At 42.9% G+C, this 24,555-nt stretch overlaps 1 protein-coding gene and 1 pseudogene across 1 annotated transcript; one reads left to right on the plus strand and one right to left on the minus strand.

Moving 5' to 3' along the window:
* Positions 1 to 9,228: 9,228 nt before the first annotated feature.
* Positions 9,229 to 16,857, minus strand: LOC101629222 (annotated as a pseudogene).
* A 991-nt stretch (positions 16,858 to 17,848) lies between these two features.
* Positions 17,849 to 22,488, plus strand: LOC101629447 (chromosome unknown open reading frame, human C9orf131). Its single transcript, XM_004678038.2, has 2 exons — positions 17,849 to 18,399; positions 18,690 to 22,488. The coding sequence occupies exons 1-2, from the start codon at positions 18,169 to 18,171 to the stop codon at positions 22,128 to 22,130; spliced, it is 3,672 nt and encodes a 1,223-aa protein (XP_004678095.1). The 5' UTR covers positions 17,849 to 18,168; the 3' UTR covers positions 22,131 to 22,488.
* Positions 22,489 to 24,555: the final 2,067 nt, after the last annotated feature.

Consider the following 24,555-nt stretch of genomic DNA (forward strand, 5'->3'; position numbering starts at 1 on the left):
TTACACTGATTACAGGTTGAAATCAATTTTCTTGAAAGGAAACTTCTTATCAAATTTGCTATATATTCACTGAAAATATCTCATAATGTTGCCCATTTAAAAAAATTTTTTAACATAACCAAAGCCTTATATTATTATCTGCTGAAGACCACTCTTAAGGAGTTTATAACCAAGGAAACCTTTTTAACACAACAGATTTACCAACATTGTTAAGGATCCTTTGAATTTGAATTTTGTACATCAGACCTGACTCACTCTGTAGTCAACTCTGAAGACTCACAAGTGAATTTCCTTCATGCAACATAAAGAAAATCATCTAACAAGAGTAACTGCAGGGCACAATATTATGTGCACAAAAAGGGCAGAGAGACTATAACATGCCAACAAATAGATAAACAACTATAAATGTTGTTAAAACTTTGACATCTCTATATGAATACTTTCAAATGTTGAAAAGAAAATGGATCACATGGTATCACACATTTGAAATGAAGTGTTTGGGTTTCCAATTAAACACAGTGAATTAAGGATACTTGTTTATCTCCTCTCTTACCTAAAATTCCATTGAAAGCAAAAGGAAATAAAATATTGGTGAGCAAAAGACCAGGAGGCATCTATGAAAGATGTAGCCAAACTTCTAACAAATGGAAAAGTGGTAACCCACTGAGCAGAGCAGAAGAATTATCAAGTAAAACACTTGCAGAAGAGGATAGGGAAGGGAGTTAGTTCATCCTTGCAGCTTCAACAGACCCAAAAATTGGGAGGAGGGTATGCAGCAAGGAATTGCAAATGATTATCTGATGATTACTGACCACATGATAAGCAGGTTTGAGAGACTATGGGTGTATAGAAAACCAGAAACTGAGAAATAGAGAATTGGTAAAACAAAAGTTGTATGTAAAGGAGACATTTGAAAGTTGGAATGGCTGTACTTGTGACAGGAACTTTGTTGTCACTTTGCAGTGGAAACCTCATGGACACAGCAGTCCTGGAGCAGGTTTACAAGGCAAGACTCTGCTACTTGAGCAGAAGTTCTTGTGCCAGTTACTAAAAGTATACAGGCCAGTAAAAGCTGATCATGTCACAACAGTATGAGGACTAAAGTACGGAGGGATAGGAACGGGGGGGGGGGCAGAGAAGGGGGCATCGTGACCATACGTCAAGATACAACTGCATCAGCAAAGTATTTGATGTTATCACAGGCAGTTATCCTGAGACCACCATGGAAATAGCCACATAATCAGGTCAACAGTGGCCGAGGTATCCCTGGGCCTGCCTCATGATACTGGCTATCGTCCATAAGTTATCAAGGAATTCTCTGCTGTGATTTGTAGATAGCAAATAGGTCACAGTTACCCATGAGTGGCCAACTAGTAGTCAGCTCATAGGAACCCACATATACTCATATCAGACAAAATAGACTTCAAAACAAAGACAGCAATAAAAATCAAATACACATTTTATATAATGATATAGGGGAAAATCCATTTGGAAGATACAATATAAGAGCATCAATGTAAGAACACCAAGATATGTAAAATAAATATTAACTGATATATCCTCCAGATAGAAAATCAATAGGGGACATTGGTTTTAAATGGTATGCTAGACTATGTGGACATAATAGAACATTCCATTCAAAAGCAACAGAATATAAATTCTTCTCAAATACACATGGAACATTCTCAAGGACAGATAACATACTGGAACACACACAAAAAAATCAACAAATTTTTAAAAATTGAAATTATACCAAGAATCTTTTCTAATCACAACTGCATGCAATTAGAAAAATGGAAACACCACAAATATATGGGTGTAAACAATACAGAACAACTACTGGGTCACTGAAGAAATAAGGAGAAATCAAAATATACTGGGAGATGAATGAGAACAAAAATAACACATAGCAAAATTGTTTGGATGTAGCAAAAACAATATTAAGAGGAAAATTCATAGTTCTACAGACTAATCTCAAGAAACAAAGGAAAAGGTCTCAAATAATCTAAGCTTACATCTAAAGGATCTCAAAAAAAAAAAAAAAGAGCAAGAGCAAAGTCCAAAGAACAAAGTCAATAGAAGGAAAAAAATAATAAAATCATAGTGAAAATAAACAAAATAGAAACATTTATAAAACAATAGAAAAGATCAGTAAAACAAAGAGCTGACAAAACTTTCGCTAGAATCATTAAGAAAAAAAAAGAAGAGACACAAAAGGAAAGAAATTAAAGAGGAGACATTACAATGAATATCACAGAAATAAAAAAAGATCATAAGAGACTTATGAATATTGTATACCAACAAATTGGAGAATGTAGAGGAAATGGATAAATTCCTTAAATCATGCAGTCTTCCAATATTGAATCATGAAGAAACAGAAAATATGAACAGAACTATCATAAGTAAAAAACTGAATTAAAAGCATCCTCCAAGGGCTCTCCTTGATAGCACAACGGGTTAAAGAGAAGCACTGTGAAGCCACGAGCTTGATTCCCCACCAGGTAGGTGACGACATGGCGACATGGCGTGGCAGACCTCTCCTGACCTGCCCGCTGCTCCCCTCAGAAGTGTACTTCGTCAATCTGCCTGTTCTGCTCCCCACTCTGTCTCCGGTGAATCCTCTCGCTGCCCCTGCACCTCTCGCCTGTACCCCAGTTAAATCTGTATGTATCAATAAATCTTTAAAAAAAAATACAATACTTAGGAATAAATTTAACCAATGAAGTTCAACTACTACACACTGAAAACTACAAAGTGCTGATGAAAGAAACAGAGGAAGTCATAAAGAATGGAAAGGCATTCTATACTCATGAATCAATATTGCCAAAGAAAACCATTCTACCTAAAACATTGTACCACCTCCTGGTGGTGCAATGGGTTAAGGCACAGCACCACAAAGTGTGAGTTAGATCCCCAGCCAGAGAGATGTCCCACATGGTATGGCAGACTTCTCCTGACCCACCCACTGCTCCCCTCAGCAGTGTATTTTAGTACATCTGCCTGTTCTGCTCCTTGTTCCAGTCTCCGGTGAATTCCCTCAACCCTATCCCTAACTCTGCTCCCCTCCCCACCCCCCAACTCTGGCCTATATCCTATTGAATGCATAAATAAATCTTTTGAAAAAATACATAGAAGAAAACATCAGCAGATAGCTCTTTGACATCCATCTTAGTGATGTCTTTGTGGATTTGTCTCCAACTGCAACAGAAACAAAGGGGACTATAAGCAAATAGGACTACATTAAACTAAAAAGCCTCACACAGAAAAATAAATCATTATTAAAATGAAAAGGCAGTCTATGAAATGGGAGAAGATAATTATTTGCAAACCACATCAGAAAAGCAGTGAGTACCCAAAATATAATACAACTCAACAACAAAACATAAGATTCAATGTAAAATTGGACAGAGGGCCCTCCCTGGTGGCACAGCAGGTTAAAGCACAGAGCTATGAAACTGTTGGTAGCCACTGCAGCATGAGTTGGATCCCGGGCCAAGGAGTGACCCACATGGCATGGCAGACCGCTCTCATCCCACCCGCTACTTCCCTCAGCAGTGTGTTTCAGTAGATCTACCTGTTCTTTTCCCCACTCTGTCTCTGGTGAATCCTCTCACCCCTGCACCTCTGGCCTGTAACCTAGTTCTTGTGTGCATAAAAAATTCTTTAAAAAAAAATGTGCATAAATAATTCTTAAAAAAAAAAAAAAAGATGGGCAGAGAATCTAAATAGACATTTCACCAAAGAAGATATACAAATAGCCAACAGACACATATCATGAGAGAAAAATAAATAAAGGGACTCCCTGTTGGTGTAGGGGTTAAAGTATTAGCATTATCAAGCTATCACCAGCCACTGCAGCATGAGTTCAATCCCCAACCATGCTAATCCACATGGCATAGCGGACGTCTCCTGTCTCATCTGCTGTTCTTCTCAGCAGTGTATTTCAGTAGATCTGTCTGTTCTGGTCCCCACTCTATATCTCTGGTGAATACTCTCGCACCCTGCACCTTCGATCTTCATCCCAATTCTTACATGCATAAGTAAATAGAAATAAATCTTAAAAAAAAATAGAAGTATAAATGAAAATGAAAGGGCCTCCCTGGTGGAGTAAGGGATAAGTCTCAGCACTATGAAACTATCTGCAGCCTCTGCAGCACAAGTTCGATCCCCAGTCAGGTAAATGACCCACATGGGGCAACAAACCTCTTCTCTCTCACACACTGCTCCCTTCGCAGTGTATTTCAATAGACACGCCTATTCTGCTCCCCACACAGTCTCTGGTGAGTCCTGTCATGCCCCTGTACCTCTGGCCTGCACTCCAGCTCTTGTATGCATAAATAAATAAATCTTTTAAAAACTGCAAATAACAGGCCCTCCCTGATGGCGCAGCGGATTAAAGCACTGCACTAAGAAACTTAAGCCAATTCCGCATGAGTTCGATCCCCGCCTGCCCCAGAGGAGATCCACATGGCGAGGCAGACCTCTCCTGACCCACCCGATGCTCCCCTCAGCAGTGTGCTTCATCGATCTGCCTGTTCTGCTCCCGCTCTGTTCCTGGTGAGTCCGCTCACCTTCTGCATCTCTGGCCTGTACCCCAGTTCTGTATGAATAAATAAATCTTTACAAAACAAAAAACAATTTCTTAAAAAAAAAAAAACTGCAAATAACAATGTGATTTCATCTCATACTTGCTAGGATGGCTATTACCAAAAAGTCAAGAAATAGTAAGTGTTGGTAAAGATGTGGAGAAAAAGGAATCCTTATCATTTTTGGTGGGAATGTAAATAGTTGCAGTATGGAAGTTCCTCAAAAAATTAAAAATAGAGTTACTATATAGTCCAGTAATCCCGCTTAGGGGTATTTACGCGAAGAATATGGAATCAACCCAAGTTCGCAAAGACAGATGAATGGACACACACAATGAAATATTATCTAGTCATTTTGCTAAGTGCAATAAATCAGAAGGAGAAAGGCAAATCTGTATGATTTCATTCACTTGTGGAATACAAAGAAAACAAAGTTGAAAACAAATTCAGAAACAAACCTTTAGACTCTGACAACAGAATGGTAGTTACCAGAGGGGAAGGTCGCAGAGAGAACAGGTAGAAGAGGCTGACTGATTGGTAGTGGATGATGACTGAACATCTGGTGGTAGACCTGGGAAAATAAAATCTTGGAACTTACAGTGTTTTAAACTAAAGTTACCTGAGTTTAAAGAAAAAAAGAGAGTTTTCTATAAAAGGAAAACATTTATAAAATACAACAGGTCCCTCCCTGGTGGCGCAGCACTAAGAGGCTTAAGCCACTTCCGCATGATTTCCACGTCCCCCTGCCCCAGGGGGTGATCCACAGGGCCGCAGATCTCTCCTGGCCCACCCGCTGCTCCCCTCAGCGGTGTTCTTTATCAGTCGGCATGTTCCACTTCCTCACTGTCTCACTGTTTCTCCTTGCCAATGCATCTCTGGTCTGTATAGTTCTATATTCATAATAAATATATCTTTCAAAAAAAAAAAGTCCTTTCTGGTGGCGCAGCGGGTTAAAGCACAGCCCTGCAAGCTAGCCACAACCCCTTCAGGGTGAGTTTGATCCCCCACCCCCAGGTGACCCACATGGCACAGCAGCCATCTCCTGACCTACCCGCTGCTCCCCTCAGCAGTGTACTTCCTCCATCTGCCTGTTCTGCTCCCCACTTTGTCTCTGGTGAATCCTCTCACTTCCCCTCCCCCTGCACCTCTGGCCTGTACCCCAAATCTGTATGAATAAATAAATAAATCTAATAAAAAATTTTAAGAAAATAGGACTACCTTTTAAAAATACAGAAAAGGTTTAGTTTTTTTTTAAAAAAAGGGAAAATAATTTTTTTTAAAAAAAGGGAAAATAATCAGCATATACTGTGACACAATAGAAAAATATTTATAGTTCTTTAACACTGAACACTGATTTTGCCAAAATTTATCTCTACTGGGCCCTCCCTGGTGGCGCAGCGGGTTAAAGCACTGCACCGAGAAGCTTAAGCCACTTCCTCATGAGTTCGATCCCCACCTGCCCCAGAGGAGATCCACATGGCATGGCAGATCTCTCCTGACCCTCCCGCTGCTCCCCTCAGCAGTGTACTTCGTCGATCTTCCTGTTCTGCTCCCTGCTCTGTCTCTGGTGAATCCTCTCACCCTCCGCATCTCTGGCCTGTACCCCAATTCTGTATGAATAAATAAATAAATCTTTAAAAAAAAATTTCTTTCCTAAGAGTATGGGGCAAAGAAATAGGAATGGATGTGAAAGTCTAAAATTCATTTTTCATAGCTAGAAATCAATATAAAATATTTATAATATCAGAAATATTGGTGAAAGTATAGTTCTTTAAAATTCTACAACAAACATAGCAAAGAAAAACTTAAAGTGATTGGCTCTGGCATCAGGATTTGAAGTAGATGAAAATGGAAGAGACTATTTTTTGTTAAAAGACTTAAATTACTATATGACATTTAAAACTATGTACATTAATTACTCTGGTTAAGAAAACTAATTTCACTTTCTTAGCAACTTCAAATTTGTAATATTATATTACTCACTATAATCACCATGCTATACGTTATTATTATACAGTAATGCAAATTTGAATGTTGCTAATTTTCTATTTCTCTTCTTAATTCTGTCAGTTTTGGGTTTCAAATATTTTGGGGCTCTTTGGTTAGTAATTGTTAATTCTGATAATAAAAAAATACTGTAGCTCTGTATGATGGTAGGTGGTAACTAGATTTATTGGCATGAACATTTTGCAATGTATATAAATTTCAAGTTATGTTACATAATGAAACTAATATGTTGTAAATCAATTATACTTCAATAAAATAAATTAATTAAATTAAAATTATAAATGAATGTTTAAAATAAGCAAGAAAGAGATCCCATTGTAAAAAGCTGTAGGTAAGCCTGAAATATAAAAATTTCTGGCAATTTAACTAGGCTAGATATTATGAAATACCCTTGTACTGAAAAACACTCAAATGTTGGATATATTAAAGCAAATACATTTTTAAATGCACTGCTGAGCTCACAATAAAATCAGGAAAGTTCTCAATAACATAAAGAAGTGGAGGGAAGGAAAGAAGAAAGAAATTCTAGAGGCCAAAATTAGATGTAAACCCAACATAGACACCAAAGCTGCCCTAAAAATATGCCCAACCCAGAAACCTAAAGCTTTGGCGATTATCAGCCCCCAAAAGGAATAGTACTTAGAGTTGAGGAACTAAATCTAAGAACTACCCATAAAGCCAGACCCTCATCCTGAAGAGTTGAGCAGAAAAATCTGCTTGCTGTCAACAAAAACCAGTAAGAAAATCAGTCTGTCTCTGATGACATAAAGAATGGAGAGGGGCCCTCCCTGGTGGCATAGCTGGTTAAAGTGCAGCACTACAAGCCAGCTGGAGCTGATTCAGTGCGAGTTGAATCCCCAGCCTCGGAGGTGGTCCACTTGGCTAGGCAGACCTCTCCTGACTGCCCACTGCTCCCCTCAGCAGTGTACTTCGTCAATCTGCCTGTTCGTTCCCCACTCTGTCTCTGGTGAATCCTCTCACCGCCCCTGCTCTCTGCACCTCTGGCCTGCACCCACATCCTGTATGCATAAATAAATAAAATCTTAAAAAAAAAAAAAAAAGAATGGAGAGGAGGACCCTGTTGGAGGACCCTGTTGGTGCAAGGGGTTAAAGTGTAGCACTATGAAGCTATCCACAACCACTGAAGGATGTGTTCAATCCCCGGCCAGGGAAGTGACCCATATGGCACAGAAGACCTCTCCTGTCTTGCCCAGTACTCCCCTCAGCAGTATATTTCAGCAGATCCGCCAATCTGTTCCCTACTCTGTCTCTGGTGAATTCTCTTACCCCCAGAACCTCTGGCTTCTACCCCAGCTTTTGTATGCATAAATAAATTAAATAAATCTCTTTTTTTAAAGAATGGAGAGAAAGGCAGCTTTGAGAAATAGACAAAATTGATAAATCTAACTGAAAACACTAACACCATTAATACTAGTTATTTTCCCTAATGATTTATAATTATTTATAATTTATAATTATTAGTCTCATGCCACCCCTGGATTTGAATTTATACCATATTTGTGCTCTGAGAAACCCCAATCAAAGAAATAAGTAGAAACACTTCCAAATTGGTAGTGTCCCCCAGCACCTGGGGAAACCAGGGCAAATCATCTTAACCCAGGCACTGCAGGGTCTACAAAGTTAAAATTTAACCAAATATGAGCTCCTAATAAAATATAGCAAGCATCTGAAGAAACAGACTTCCATAATGGTGAAGACTGCAAACTGAAAAAAAAAAAGTCATGCGTAAACTACAGATATTGCAATTTTAAGAAAAAGCATGTGAGGTAAATAGACTGAAAGTGTTTTAAGTGATGTTTTAACTGAAAAGACAGTGATAATTCCTAGAGAGAGCAGAAACAGTGGCATTTAGCACAACCTGGGCTTTCAGGATAGGTTTCCTGAAAGATGATATCTGGATTGGGTTAGGACAATTGAGAATTAACTAGGCGGGAGAAATTGGTGAGCGAATCCAATTTGGAAACTAAAAATCGTGATGAGCAAAGACATGGAAGCAATGAACAGCATGGGGGCCTAAGTTAAAACTACAAACACTCCCCAGTAACTAATGTGACACACGCAGAGCACTGACATCAGTAAGATCAGTGTCAAAGGGGTTTTTACCTACCTACTTCAAAGCATGCTGGGAAGAGGAGTTAAAGTAGAGAGACCTCTACAGGTGAAGGGCCAGTTTTTATTTTAATTATTCATCCTCAAAGGTTCTTATTTTTGGAGAACAGCAAGGCATTTTATTACCTACACTCTGTTCTTTAAAGATTTGCACAAGTTGGGCCCTCCCTGGTGGCGCAGCGGGTTAAAGCACAGCACTTAGAAGCTTGAGCCACTTCCGCATGTTCGATTCCCGCCTGCCCCGGAGGTGACCACACGGTGAGGCAGACCTCTCCTGACCCACCCACTGCTCCCCTCAGCAGTGTACTTCGTCGATCTGCCTGTTCTGTCTCTGGTGAATCCTCTCACCCTCCGCATCTCTGGCCTGTACCCCAGTTCTATATGAATAAATAAATCTTTAAAAAATATATATTTGCACAAGTTTTGGTAAATTCATATTACCCTCAAGCCTCTAGGTGTGTCAGCAGATCCATCATCAACATACTTCACCAACACTTGTAATTTCCTAGGCTGAAGCCAATAGCAACTTGCCTGAACAGACAGGGCAAAGGTCTAGGGGATGCAGATCAGCTTCTTCTAAGTGGTTGGAGGCTTGGGTCCTCCCTGGTGGTGCAAGGGGTTAAAGTTCAGTACTATGAAGCTAGCTAGCTGCAGCCACTGCAGCACAAGTTCTATCTCCAGCCAGGGAGGTGACCCACATGGCACAGCAGACCTCTCCTGTCTTGCCCGCTGCTCCCCTTAGCAGTGAATTTCACTCTATCTGCCTGTTCTGCTCCCCACTCTGTCTCTGATGAATCCTCTCACCCCCACACCTCTGGCCTGTACCCCAGTTCTTGTATGCATAAATAAATAAATCTTAAAAAAAAAAAAAGGGTAGGAGACTTGCATTAGGCATGCAAACCCCTGGCAGTGACAGTGTCCAAATATATATCCCATTTCATGAGTTACTGTCTTACAGGACTGAAGTAGAAAAACACTAGCCATGATTTCAGGAATGGAATGGTTACAAAAAATTGAAAAGTCACTTTGAAGATGTTTCCTGCTGCTCTTCACTTTGCCTTCAAAGTGAGCTATAAAAATCACTGTCACATCTAGCAAAGCTGAATATCTCACTCTGTCTGTCAAAGAGCAGATTTTTATCCAAAGATAAAATTCCAGGAGACTCTTGGATAAAGATCAATCATAGTTATTCACACAATGTAGAAGGCATCTTGAGGCTTGTTCTCTTTTAAGAACTTCGGATGTCACCTGAATGAATCTATATGTTTCATGTGTTATCATCAATTCCACAAGGAACACTTCATTGTAGAGACATGACCTAGTTCTAGGAGATTTACTGTCAAGCCATAGAAGAATGCTTTACAGTAGCCTCTGAGCCACTTAATATATTGTTTACTGATAATACTGGTGTTTTTAGATATCCAATTGCAGTATATAAGGACTGTGTATCCCTAGAAAAGGGGCATTTTATAGGGATCACTGAATATTCAGTCTTGGGGATCCTCAGATGGGAGGTGAGGATCTGATCACAAATGCAAGGTAATAGATTTAAGAATCTCATTGTCTGGCTCGAAGACTTCATTCAGCAAATGCTGTTCCAGCATCTAATTTCTCACATTGTGACATTAGCACTGGGTTCTTTGAGATGCGCACTTTTTTTGTGTTTGCATAATGAAAGGTTTCTATCATTTCACATCACGTTCCTTATGCAGAGTTTTCATCTTTGCACTTCAGTAGGTCAAAGCTGTTTCATCAAGAGATTTACAAGGATGGGTGTGTCTGGGTCTGGCTAGAACAGTGTTGAATGGGATGATTTCACCCCTGCCAGGCCTCAATGCTGCCTGCCTGCCTCCTGTAATGGCCCCTGCACAGTCCTCACTGGAGGATTTTTTTTTTAGCTTTTTTTAAAAAGATTTATTTATTTATGAATGCAGAACTGGGGTACAGGCCACAGGTGCAGGGGCATTGAGAGGCTTCACCAGAGACAAAGCAGGGAGCAGAACAGGCAGATTGACAAAGTACACTGCTGAGGGGAGCAGCGGGCAGGTCAGGGGAGGTCTGCCACGCCATGTGGGTCACCTCCAGGGTGGGGGATCGAACTCATGTTGAAGTGGTTTTAGCTTCTTAGTGCTGTGCTTTAACCCGCTGCACTACCAGGGAGGGCCCCTCACTGAAGGATTTTTAAGGAGGGGAATATCTGGTCTCCCTGGTGGCCTTGGGGTTCAGTATCACTGCTATGGCCTGTGATCCCCAGCCAGGGAGCTGACCCACATATGATACAACAGACCTCTCCTGTCTTGCCTGTTCCTCCCCTCAGCAGTGTATTTTAGTAGATCTTCCAGTTCTGTCCCCCCACTCTGTCTCTCATGACTCCTTTCACACACCAGTCCCAGCACCTCTGGCCTACACCCCAGTTGTTCTATGCAAAATGTTTTTTTAAAAAAGGAGAGCATCATATTCATTTTTTAGGTAGACTTTTTTGACAGTAGTGAGGGGGAAGAATTTAAGAGGGACAAAGCTGGAGGAGTGGAGATGAGCTAGGAAGTTACTTCAGTTTATGGGAGATATGATGACAGTTAGTGACCTGTGGGAAGGATAAAGGGGAAGCAGTGGAGAATGGCTCCTACATTACTTGTCTGGGTGACTAGGTGATACCAATTACTTTGGTGAATACAAAAGAAGAGCAAGTTGGGACAGAAAAAGAAAATGGTCTAAGTTATAAAGATGTTAGGCCTGGATTTCTATAGGAAATCCAATTTGGGGATGTTTAACAAGCAATTGGATTTATGTGACTGCGGTTCTTGGAAGTCAGTGCTGAAGTTACTAATCAGATGAGTGGTTAACTCACTACTTTAGCAAATCTACATCAGAGAATAATAGTTATTTAAAATGTTTAGGAAGAGTTTACAATTTGTAGCAAAGGTCTATGTTAACTGCCCTCCTACCTTACAAAAATCTATATGTCAAAACTATGTATTAAGTAAAAATATGAATAGCGAAGTCTGGGAAAATATACACAAAAATCGCATGGAAATTATTTTGAGATTGGAAGGTTATGATAACCTTCCTTTTACTTTTTCATATCAGTATTTAATATTATCATAGTGGGAAAACTGTTTTTGTTTGTTTGTTTTATTAAAATAAATTTTTTTCAAAGCTTTACTTACTTATTTATGCATACAGAACTGGGATACAGGCCAGAGATGCAGGGGCGATGAGAGGATTCACCAGAGACAGAGTGGGGAGCAGAACAGGCAGATCTACGAAGTGCACTGCTGAGGGGAGCAGGGGAGGATCAGGAGAGGTCTGCATGCCATGTGGGTCACCTGGAGGCGGGATCCAACTCTCACTGAAGCAGCTGCGCCTCACTTACAGTGCTGCGTCCTAACCCGTTGCGCCACCAGGGAAGGCTGGGAAAACTGTTTTTAAAAAATTAATCAGCAACATTTCCTCCCAAATTCAACAGTTACAAACACAAGACCTGACACACAGCAGCCCCTCAGTAAATGCACTGAAGTATATAGTGATATCTGAAATGAGAAGGGTGCTGCTTTTTATTTTACTCCTTTCTAGAAGGCTGGGGGCCATCCTATCTCCTGGCTTCACCAAACTCAACATCTCTCCCCAAGGACTCCTCAGCCTCACCTCTACCTACAGACACTATGCCAGGATGGGCCTCTGAGGGGTTCCCAACCAGCATCCCCACGGGTGTATTCCCAGCATCCTTTGACTCTGAAATGACAGCTCCACACACACTCCAGGACATGGGGCATCATCCCTCCTTTAGATAATGGCCCCACAGGGAGAGTTTGAGAAACTGACCAGCTCTGTGATGTCTCCCTGTCCTGACCAGTGTTGGCATTTTCAAGACACAGAAAATGTCCTGAATTTTCAGGGATACTTGACAAGACCATAAAGTAACTGAAGCTGGGCCGCTGGCTGAGTCTTTAATTCGGCATCCTTACAGAGTGGGAGGGAAGGATAGAATGGGAAGACTCCACAGAAGAACAGCTGGCCATTTTGGCAAAAAAGGATACCAAACCAAGGCTGAGGTGGAAGGAGACCCGTCGCAGGAAGAGTCTTGGAGTGTCTGAAAATCTTGGCTGAGAGCACTACTGCCTAGTTTTAGTCTCAAGTAACCAAAGTGACTTACTTCAGTGTCCAGAGGTGACTCTTAGGAGACTGCCACTAAAGGGGCCTGAGGAAAAAGCTGCTCCGGAGCAGGCCCCGCCCTGAGCAGGCCCCCGCACCGAGCAGGCCCCGCCCCAGGAGGGGTCTCTTACAGAAATCCCAGTTGGGTTTTTTTTTGGGTTTTTTGAGTTGTTTGTTTTCCCAAAAGCTTTGTCTTTTGATTCACCTAGAGGGAGATAACTGTAGTTATCTAGTTTGGTACTAAGCAGCAGGGGTTGGAGATAAAGCAGTGAAATGGGAAGACAATGTTCCTGCTCACAGATAGTTAAGACAGAAGTTACAATGAAATATGAATAATGTTGGTGAGGCGGCCAGGATAAGGACACCCATCCTAGCTTGAGAGGTTCAAGTATGGACTCCCTGAGAAAACACCTTTCACTGTTGCAGAAAGGAGATGAAACACAAGGGAGTGTTCATGATGAAAAGATCCCATCTTCAAGCTTCTGGCTCCTCTGACAAGTGGAGGTCTGGCACATCTGCGAGAGGCAGGAGTAAAAGAAGCTGAGGAAAGTGAAGATTGTCTGAACTGATTTTGAGAGAATGGAGTAGTTTATTAAGGAATATATGATGTAAACTCCATCAGCTAGGAGCTTTATTTATTCTGTTAAGTATCCCAAGTACCTAAAACGGTGCTGAGCACATAGAAGATACTTAATAAATGTAATGTACGGCTAAATGCTTTTTAAGAGTTTATGGTGGCACTATTTTATTCATATGTGTGATTTTATCTAGTGGGGCTGAGATGTTCCCTAGAGGCTAGGTCTGCCAGATGCAGAGAAAATTTTGCCAGGTATAAATGATGAAAGGAAAATTCATTGAAAAGTGTTTAGGATGTTGATAAGTGATGGACCATGAAGTCTATCAAAGAAAAGGATGAAATGAATGCAAGAAAATAAAAGGATCAAGGACTGGACAGTCTGACAAGGTTGAGGAATTGGCATCATTAGGACAAATCTGGAAGTCAGCAGTTAGAATGCCAGACTGGTTATTTCAGAAGACAGAGTGATTCCTGATTATGAAATTTCAGATATGACCACAGATGAATTGGAGCAGAACTAAAGAATTCTGAGATGAAATGGTCTAGGAAGGGAGAAACTGGGTCACCGAATGCTCTATTTGCAAAGACATACCTCTTCTTCAAGACTTCTACCCTAAGCACCATTTAGCCCCTTCTCTGGCTTTCAGAGGAACCACTGTTTAGTCCCAACTTCTGTGACTGGCCACAAGAAAGGAAGGCGGGAGGCAGAAAGGCTGAGCAAGCAGAGTTTATTGCTCCGGGAAGCAGCTGAGAGGGAGCCCCTAGGGTGGGGTCCACAGCTACTGCCAACTCAATAAGGGGGAAGGGTCTCTTATATAGATTCTAAACTCAGATTCCAAAGGGGATGACTCATCGCTGTGTCCTTGATATGAGGACCACAGTTCGCTGTCACCTTCAGCTAGTCCCATCCAGGATCTCAAGGTCAGTTTACTACCACTTTATCAAACTTGGATGCAAGGCTCAATTCTTTACCGCCCTAATTCAGTCCTTGTCAGTAAATCTTTGGTCACTCCCAACAACCACCATCACACCTCAAGTTAAGGCTCAGTAAAGGGTAATAACATGACTCTGGATCAAAGAACAGGATGGGAAGTTTACAGAGAGCGGTATCTGTTTTGTTTTGTTTTTAATTCCAGTATAAACATCTTTGGCAATAGTATGTCTGTCCTCTCTCAACACTACTACACCCCTACTTCTTCAATCCCAGTCCGTGTGCAGAAGAAATAATTTTCCCTCCACACACCTACTCCAGGATGTGTATATGACTCAGACCTGTCAGAAGAAGCATTCTATTCCCATGAGCAGTGCAGTGAATAGCTTAGTGATTGATACACGAACAACTGGAAACCATAAAGCCCAATGGTGGCAGAATGACACCACTTTTTTAGCTTCACTGAACCTTCTACCACACAACACCTGAAACTAAGTTCAGCATTATAGACTGAGAACCATGGAATGGAAACTTGATAACCTTGAATTGAGGCCTTGCATCAATCCTGGTCCTACTCCTGAATTGTTTAATTGAGTCAAAACATATTCATTTTGTTTACACCTGTTAAATTATATTTTATGTCACCTATTTTGAAGTGAGTTATCACAACACAAGAGGATCCTCAATCCTTGGTTCTGTCTTCTGGGACAGCCGTGTGTGTGTAAATATATTGACTTCTCTAGGCCCCAGTTTCCCCTTATGTGAAAGTGGGTAACAAAAACTACTTCAAAGAGTTGTGAAGGTAAGTGGGAAAATACAATTTTTTCTCACAACTCTGAGGAGCAGGAAACTTAATTTTTCTAACTTAATTCTTACTCAAAACTCCCACTTACGAGGGTTTGAAAACATCCAATATTAATCATGACTAGAGGACCTTCTTTCCTCTTCAGTCTGGTATACACTGATCACCCTCCTCATCCCACCCTCCAACCATCTTGATTCTACCCTGGCTGCCACTGGGTGCTACAGCATCTCTGCCAAGTATGTGCACCAGCATCTTTTGCTACAGTTCCCAAGAATGTGCCCCATACATTGTGGAGAGCTGTGGAGTTGAGGTTACTGAAGAACTAGAAAGAAACATTGTGGGCTTTTAAAGAACAAGGGTCTCTTGCACCGGAAAGGGAGTATGTTTTTGCTGGCAGGACTAAATGCTCAGACTGTGTACAAACAAGGGGGGTGAAAAAGTACGGAGGTGGGGACTGTGGGATATATAAGGAGGGAATCGGAACAATAAAGGAGCTAGCTTCTTTTTGCCTGTGAATAGTGTGCGTGTGTGCGTGCGTGTGTGCCTGGTTCATTATCATCCCCAGCCCACACCTCGAGACCGCGTTGTCCGGCTGGCCCGGGGTTAAGACACATTTAGTGTCCTCCCTATCAGAGATCTGTTAGCTCCAGTGGCCTTCTGTATAGGCAGGCCCTGTCACTCATAGAGCCCATCATTGTATCTTTCTCAAGTCTCTGGGCAACAACTTTTCTTTCAACCCAGCATCTCCTCCATCTTCCCAAGAACACCAAGTTAAGTAAAACTGCTCTCCCACTCAAGAGCTGGATAAGGATGTAGACAAAGTGTCTTGCAACTTTGTTTTGGAACTAGAAAACAGAATCCATGAACAATTTTATTTTAACGATAAAGCTACAATTCCTGGAAAAGAGAAAAATCACCCTCTATCCTACTATGTATCTCCTTTGTCATGGAGTAGGAGAGAGCATTAATAACTTGCTAAGTTATTTTAACACACAAGTACATCAGCTAGCATAGAACAGATATTCTCATCAGGACTCAACTCATCTCCTTCACTCAGAGGTAGCAAATGGGTCAGGTCTCATCTTTTGTTTTGCATAAACTAAAGAAAGGATGCCCTAATGAATATGTTGCCTTCAATCTCTTTGCCCTCACTGTAGTCAAGAGTATTTCTTCCAAGACAGAAACGTGAATTTGTCAATTCCCTGATGGAAACTTTTAAGTGATTTCCCACCACCATCAGGATAAATTTCTAACTTCTTAGCCTGGTGTTTACGGCCCTTTGTGATCTTGTAACTCCAGGTTCACCTCCAGCTGCTTCCATATGTCCAACCCCATACTACAGCTGCACTGAAAAATCTTCAGTCTGCCTAGTGGAACATGCTTTCTCTGCCCTGGCACCTTCATACGGACTGTTCCTGTGATTGGAGTTGTCCTCTTATCCCCTACACTATCGTTTTCCTGGATCCTCAAACCAAGTATTATCTCTTCTGAGAAGCACCCCCAGACAAACCCCTTCCCCAAGCAGAATATCTTTCTCTGCTTCCACAGTACCCTATGCATATCTGTATTTTGATTGTCTATTTACTTATCTCTCCACCACTGAAATGGGACCTGCTTTAGTGCACTTTGTCTTCTGTCTCCTCAATACTCAGCACACTACCTGATCCATAGTAGTCACTCAATAAATACTTATTGAATGAATGAGTCTAATCCAACTCATGGTAGCAAGGGAGAAAACTTTCTTGCCCAAGACCACAATGTCAACCAGTAACAGAGCTAGAGAATTCAAGTTTCCTCAGTTTCAGCTCACTAGTCTTTCTGTGAGACAAAGCTGGTCTTTGATGGAGGTGAGGTGAAAAAGGCACTACACCAGGGAGACAGAGACTGAAGTTTGGCCTTGAAAAGAAGAGTCACCCTGTAACTGAGTGGTGGTTTTAGGAGAGAGGCAAATGGGAACAAGGTGCACCAGGATCCATCTCTTAAAGCTAGAACAAGGCTTATAATCAAGAACTTTAAAAGACGTACACTTTCAATGTAACATACACTATATAACATTCTATGCACTTGTTCAATGAATGCTCAGAACAAACCTGTGATAATACTGATACAGTAAATGGGCTCTCAGATAAGCATTTGCGGATTTGCCTCCTTTGACAAATTTGTGACAGAATTGGTTTTCCCAGAGCTCTTAATTGACTGTGGGTTTACTTTTTTTCCTCTCCTTTCCTTGCAGTTTCTCTTCTCTTGATAAGTTTAGGGTCAAGGAAAGGAAATTCCAAACAAAAGCAAATAGTGAGAAAGCTCACCAGCACCGGCACTGACTCCTCAACTCCTCTTCCTCCCTGTGCTGCCCCCTCCCCCCTCCCCATTACTCTTGCTGATTCCCCATTTTGTTTGTCTTTGTGTAAATAAAAGCTGGTGCTCACTGGTCTCCATCTCAGCACCAACTTTTACTCCCTCCCCTTTGCGGACTCTCCCACCTCCCCTTTTTCTTTGTTGAACATTGTATAAAAAGCCCTGTAACTTGCCAAAGAACAGGACGGTGGCCTTTCGGACAGGAGTCCGCTGCCCTCCTCATTTGTCGACAAATAAAACCACTTTCCTGAAAGTTTAAATAGTCTGAGATCTCACAGGTAGGAAGTGGTGAAGATTTTTTATTTTTACACTTTAAAAGGATAGATTAGGAAAAGGATAAAAAGAAAGGCACCTACACAGTCACAGATGAGTGAGGATTTGAATAAGACTGTTAGAATCCATGTTCTTGACCACAATTATCTTCAAACAAGAGGATAGTTTGACCCTGCTAATCAAAACAAAAGGGATCACCCAGGTTTCCTAGTGTAAAGTATGAATTATCTGGCGAAGGTAATTTTTTTGGCCCAAAATTCAGGAAGAAGGCTGTTAGGCATGTGGGGGATGGGAGTTCTTTTGTTCTGTGATGCAGTGATGACCTCAGGGTAAACTGCCACAGGCTGAGGAAATGGAATGGCCGCTAGAGAGTCTGCTTGGGGCTGACCAGGACATGGGGATTCTCTGGGGCCAGTTGACCCGAGTCCTGGCCTGCAGGCACTGTGGCAGCAGCTGCTTCCAGAGTCCAGGGACTATGGCGATACTGTTCTTGTTCATGGTTTGGCAGATCCGGAGGTGGACGCAGCTTGGGATGTGGCGACAGCTTCAGTGCTGGTACTCTGGGGACATGATGCAAGACAAGGTAGGTGTGAATTCAGGGGAGGAATCATTGACATGGATAGAGATCCAAGTGAATGACTGTAAACCTTCAATGTGAGACTGGCCAAGTCAGCATTGACACCAGATCTGAAACCAGGTAAACAGTCACTGGAGCTAGGTAATGGCCATTAACACTGGGTGGGTGACAACAGACACAGAGGTGGGGCCAGGTAGGTTACTGTTACATTTCTAGATGTAGAACAGAAACTGAGGCTACCTGACATACCTGTGTCTGCAAGGCTTTGTGTCTGATAATGTCTTTCCACTCCCCAGGACCTACCACTACTACAGTGTTTGAATTTCCTTGATCGCCTGTGGAAGCACAAATTAGAGAAAGAAGAGGAAGAGGAGGAGGAAGAGGAGGAGGAAGAAGCATCTCTGAATCTACTGAAGCCATATTCTTTTCCCAAAGGAGCTCCTATTGGACAGCAAGCCACCACAAGCTCAATTCATCCACCCTGTGGTTCTGATGACTTCTACAAGACCATAAGAACACCAAAGCAAGTACTCACACAGACCCCAAACCCTTCCAGATCCTTCCCCACCTTTCAGATCCTGACCAACCTGCCTGAGAGGCACAACAGAGTCTCAGGGAGATACCTACAGCAGCAAAAAAGTCAGCTCTTCTGGGGTCTCCCCTCTTTGCACAGTGAGTCTTTGGAGGCCATCTTCCTGAGCTCAGGTGACCCCTCTCCCCTTGAGCTTTCTGTTGGTCCTTCTGTTTTCTTCAACAAGTTTGCTTCCCTATCTAGGCCTATCTTGCAGTTTCCCCAGTATTGTTTCCCAACTCAGCTACCTACCCATGGAATCCATACTGCAGAAGGCCTGGAAAGGATGGGCCTAGATCCTCAGCAACTTTCCCTTTCATCTTCCCCTCCTGCCCCACCTCTCCCCTTCCATTTTAAGTCCTTTCCCAAGGATAACAAGGGAGTCCCATCTGACCCCGAGGCACATACTCAATGGTTTAGGCCACAGAGAGAGGTCCCTTGGATCTCTGAAGACCAAGCTCTGCACCCACAGCCTGAACTCAAAAACACCAGACAATCCAAGCTCTTCACTTCGTCTGAGGTTCAGTGGAGGGTACCATGGGATCTCAGTCTCCAACAACACATTTTAGAGCCACACTCTGCCCCTCTGTTGTACCCCTCTAGCCTTCGAGTCCTGAATGGATTTGAGGTCCCATCGAGGACTATAGGACAAAATGAGGACCCGAAAACCGCTGAGTCACCAATGCCAGCTGCCAGCCCAGCCTCCCCACCAGAACTCCAGGGAATCAACCCTATGAGAGACCTTTCTGTATCTCAGGCCCTCTGGGAAACCACTGGGCAGAGAAAAATATTTCATACTTCAGTCCTGGCCACTTGTCAATCCACCGCCCCCATGAAGGGGCCTGAAGGAATTAATCCCTTGAGAATGCCACCTGGATCTGAGATGCAGTGGAGGGGCACCAGAAGTACAAAGAATCTTCACATCTCTGAGGCCCTAATGCTGCCAGCTCCCTGCCAACCCCCATTTTCTCTGTCAAAACCCCAGAAAGTCAACCCTGAAGGTGGATGTTTTGTACCTATGGACTTCTGGGAAACTATGGGACATAAAGAGAACAGTCAAATCTCTGGGTCTCCAATGCTATCCCTCTCCTCTCCCCCAGACCCTTCAGCAGAGCTCCAAGGAGGGGGACCCCAGGGAGAACCTTTTGGATATAAGCATCAGTGGGGATTCAGAGAAAATTCAGGGAAGCCCTGGGATTTTGAGCCCCTGGCCTCGAACCTCAACCCACTGCTCCATGAAAGCAGCCCTGTATGTGTCCCATCAGGATCTGAGAATTCATGGCAGGCCATGCAAGACAGAGAAATTCCTTGGGTCTCTGTAGGTCCAGTTTCCTCTCCCAACCTTCCCTCATTCTCTCTGCTGGACTCCCTGGTAGTGGCTCCCCAGGGAGACCTATCTGAGTCCAAAACTTTGTGGGAGACCACAGGGCAGAGAAAGAACAGCTGCTGGATGGTCCAACCCCCAGCACCTCACAGCCCACCTCCAGATCCCATTGTAGAATCCCACAGAATTAATTCTGTGGGAGGCTTCATTAGATCAGATGCTGCCAGAAAGGGCATTGAACATTCCAGAAAGGTTGAGCCCCCATCTCTGGCCCTCAGCTCATCCCCAGCTCGTACATTGGAGCCCCTCAGAGTCAGTCTCCTGGGGGTCCTGTTTGATTCTGAGACTAAATGTGGGGACATACAAAGGAAGAACTCTTGGGTCTCTAAGATCCCAGATTATGGTCTACTCCAAGACCCACATGATACAAGGCCCTTGGGACTACTACCTGCTTCTGAGCATGTTTGGAGGGGTCTGAGGCACAAAGAAATCAACTGTATTCCTGTTACCCCTGTGTGGGGCCCTAGTCTACCCCCAAGCTCTATGTCAGAGTTTCATGTAAGTGAGCCTAGTGGAGGCCAATGTAACTGTGAACCTGAGGGGAAAGCAATGGAAGAGAGAGCATGCTCCTGGGCCACCAAGCTCCCAGCCTCAATTCCCAGTTCACTCTCTGCTCCTTTACCAAATCCACCCATTGACCTTGAGTTTGTGTGGAGAAATACACAAAACAGAACAATTGCACAGGGCCCCAGTCATCCAGCAGTGGATCTCCAGAAGCCAATACCCTGGCTTCCCACCCTACCTGATGCTTTTGAGTCCCAGAAGTGTGGCCTACCCAAGGAAACACCATTCTCTAGAATTAAAGCACAGACTCTACCCTTCCAGGAAGAGACTGTCCCTGAGGTACCCACCCACTCTGGGACCCAGGCCTGGCACTGGAGTAGAGAGTTGGAAGTGAGGCTGAGGAAGCTGCAGCAGAGGCCTGCCTCCAGGCCTCCTGGCCCAAGTCAATTATCTGGCAGCTCCCCTACCTTGAGTTCCACAGCACCAGGGTCCTGGGGACTCTCTTCCTGTCCTCCACAGCAGACTCATGTTCCCAATCTGTGCCCCCACTCTTCAAGCTGTCATCCCCCAGAAGTTCAGAGCACAGTAACTCAGCCTGTCCAGGTCTCCCACTGTCATCACTCCAACACCTCTTCACAATCTCAACTAGGAGGGTCTGGCAGGGCAAAGCAAGGGTCTGAGAGAGAGGAAAATTTTAAGGCAAAAATGGTGGTCCAGGTCTCATCCCAGAGGCCATGTCGTCACATGAGGGTTGGTGAGAACTGCAAAGGTCTAGGGGTGCCCTCACACCTCAAGGTTCCAGTCTCAGGGAAGAGACAGGACCAGGCTTCAGTCCTGCTTTCAGCCAAAGAAAGAGTAAGTCCCAAGAGACCCAAAGAAATAGATGGAAGAGGGGATGCAAGATTAGGGGCATTTGCAGTTAAAGGGAAGAGCCATCCAGCTCAGGCCCCAAGGCCAATGGAAACCACTGTAAACACAATGTCCCAAAGATCTTATTACAGGAACCAGAGCTCTCGACCTCCTCTACCTCAGAGGCTTAACTCCAAGGTTGTAGGTCCCCAAGATCAGCGAGGGGCAAGGATGGGAGCTGGTGACATGCCAATACCCCGACATTGTAAGCACTGCCCTTGGGCCCACATGAAACCTCTCTCCTCCAAACCTCAGGATCCCCTAACCAGAGGCCTCCGAAGGGTATTGGCCAAATTTGTGGGTGCCAATGGGCCTTGCTCACCAAATTCAATGAGCAGAGGAACGGCTGATAGTACTGGTACTTGGTAACCCAAGACATGAAACCAAACTAGTTTGGAGGTGGGGAGACAAAGTAGATGAAGTAGGCAAATTCCACTCATCTTGTTTGGATTCTCGGGTACTGGAAATGTCAGTTATGTCCACACAATAACCAAATACCCTACACCAGAAACCTGTGATCCCTGCTTCCTCTTTTCCTCACTCCCTATCATCCAACTAATTGCCATTATATGCATGTATTTCAAGCCCATTTTTATCCCTCTACCTCCAACATCACTGTCTTAGCTGTTATCTTTCCCTACCATACTGTTGCTTTCCATCTGCTCTATTCTCCACATAGCTACAATTCTCTGCATTATCAAGTGTCATTTGTTTGAGTAAAAGAACAAAACAGATACAACCTGTGGCCCTAGACTGGATACTCATTTGGTTGGAAGTTGTGACTTATTTGGATTACTTGGGAAACTCTGAATACGGTGTATTGCACAAAAACTCTAATGAAAAGGTGGAAATTGACTAAAAAAATTATAAAGCAATATTCTGTTTGAATTTAAAGTAGTACACACAGACACATTTACACACATGTAGATTGAGACAATATGAACTGAAGTTACGTTAGTGGTATCTACCATTTTGCTTACATTTTCCTAAATTTCAACATTACTGCTTCTATAGTTGTCATTTTAAAAATTGTTTATGCACAGCGATGAGTATTGTGGGTGACAATACTACATGTAAAATTTTTGCCACAATAAAGAGTAAACTGTCAGGCACTGAAATCTATCATTTTGCTGCCTAAAATTCCAAGGACTTTTGTCTTTTAAGTTCTTCAAAATGTGGTCTTTTTCATCTCCAATTCACTCCATGCTTCTTAAACACACTGTATTTTCTAAGCTTTGTGCCTTTTGCTCAAACTGCTCTCCCCCTTTTCCATGTCAAGCCTCCTTTACCACCCAGACTACCTCCAGAAGCTTCTCTAGATTCTACCTTGGTATGGTTTACTCTGTCCTTGCAAACCCCACAGATCCTCTTGCTGCTAACACTCCCTTCCTGACAGTATAGCTATTAACCCTTTCAAAGAACAAGTGAGGTTCTATGAGATAAAGTTCACAGTCCGAGCCCGGTGTTGTTCTCTGTAATACTCCCTTTATATAGCTGGTTGAGATGGTATATGCTCTTCCTCTGCCTCCTGTGTTACTTTTGTGTTCGAAAGCTTCATTTAGCCCAAACCTGTTAGAGGATTTATGTCCAGCGTTTACAACCCGCTGACCAAGTGGGGAACTGAAGGTACTTTCCCTCTCCCCACCTATCTACTATCTCATCGGAAAAGTCTTAAAAAAGCAATTATGAATTTTTACTCAACAAAAGGCCTTTCCATGAGTCCACACACCTCCAGATAGCTCTATGAAAAATCCAAGTACTGGCCCTTTCTTTTTCCTTCACATTTGAAAAGAACAGATTTATTAGGAAAAAGAGTAAGAGATACCTGTAAGTCACAGGTGGGTGAGGGGAGAGCTGTCCTATATTCTTATTTATCATTAAGTACTTAATTTGTTGGGGTAGGTAACAAACCACTATTTGCTGTAGTTCAGCTGAATTAATGATGGATACACCTGCCATTTCTCCTGGGCATTGTGTCCACTGAACTCTCAGGGTTCTTATAGTCAGTATCTTGGATACAAACATAACTCAATGTTAGGTTCACAGTTCCTTCCTTCTTTGCTTTTGCCTCTGTGGGTCCTCTATGATCTATGTGAAGTCTTCTTGGTTAGACATCTTCTAATTGCAGCTCTGATCCTCCAGGAAGTAGTGATTAGTATAATTAAACCATATTCTAATTTCTTTGTAATTAAAGAAACTGGAAGTCCCCTTGTGGGGGAAGACAGCCGATACAACTTGTCTCTTGGCTTTGGTATACAGCATTCTCTAGGTTGCTGAAAGTAAACAGCCACTCATATTGCTTCTAGATTATGAAGTATGATCATTTTGTCACATTAAGCAACTCAAGGCCCCAAAAGAGCTGAGCACCTTGTTCAAAATCAGAGTGCCAGGACTAGACCCCAGCCTCTCACTGAAATCCATTCATATTTTTTCCTAAAGAACCTATAGAGGCCACAGTCCCTCTGCCCCCCTCGCCTGTGCAGGGGCTTCTCTCCACCAGCTCCCTCCTCAGGGCAGCTACCTCCTGCTTGCCTTGACTTGCACCAGCCTGACCTGCACCACCTGCCTGGGCTTCAGATCTCCCTCAGCAGAGGCCGCTCTCCCCAAGGCCGCCTGCCTGAAACCATGCAGGCCTCTCTTAGCAAACCTGTCCCTTTCAGAGCAGCTCTTTCTGGCCCACTTGTGTCTATACAAGTGTCTTTTATTCTTCTGTCCCTTTCCCTAATAAGCCTGTACTTTTAAACATTAAAAAAAAAAACAAAAACAAAAAACCTCTAGTGTGGGCCCTTCTGGT

This window comes from Condylura cristata, unplaced genomic scaffold, assembly GCF_000260355.1.
Source record: "Condylura cristata isolate star-nosed mole 26May11 unplaced genomic scaffold, ConCri1.0 scaffold00006, whole genome shotgun sequence".
NCBI lineage: Eukaryota > Metazoa > Chordata > Mammalia > Eulipotyphla > Talpidae > Condylura > Condylura cristata.

What these genes read in the sequence shown, in the direction of transcription:
- LOC101629447 (XM_004678038.2), top strand. Translation starts at nt 18,169, where the DNA reads ATGGAATGGCCGCTAGAGAGTCTGCTTGGGGCTGACCAGGACATGGGG. An exon ending in GGGACATGATGCAAGACAAG is followed by an intron (nt 18,400 to 18,689) that starts GTAGGTGTGAAT and finishes TCCACTCCCCAG; the next exon opens with GACCTACCACTACTACAGTG.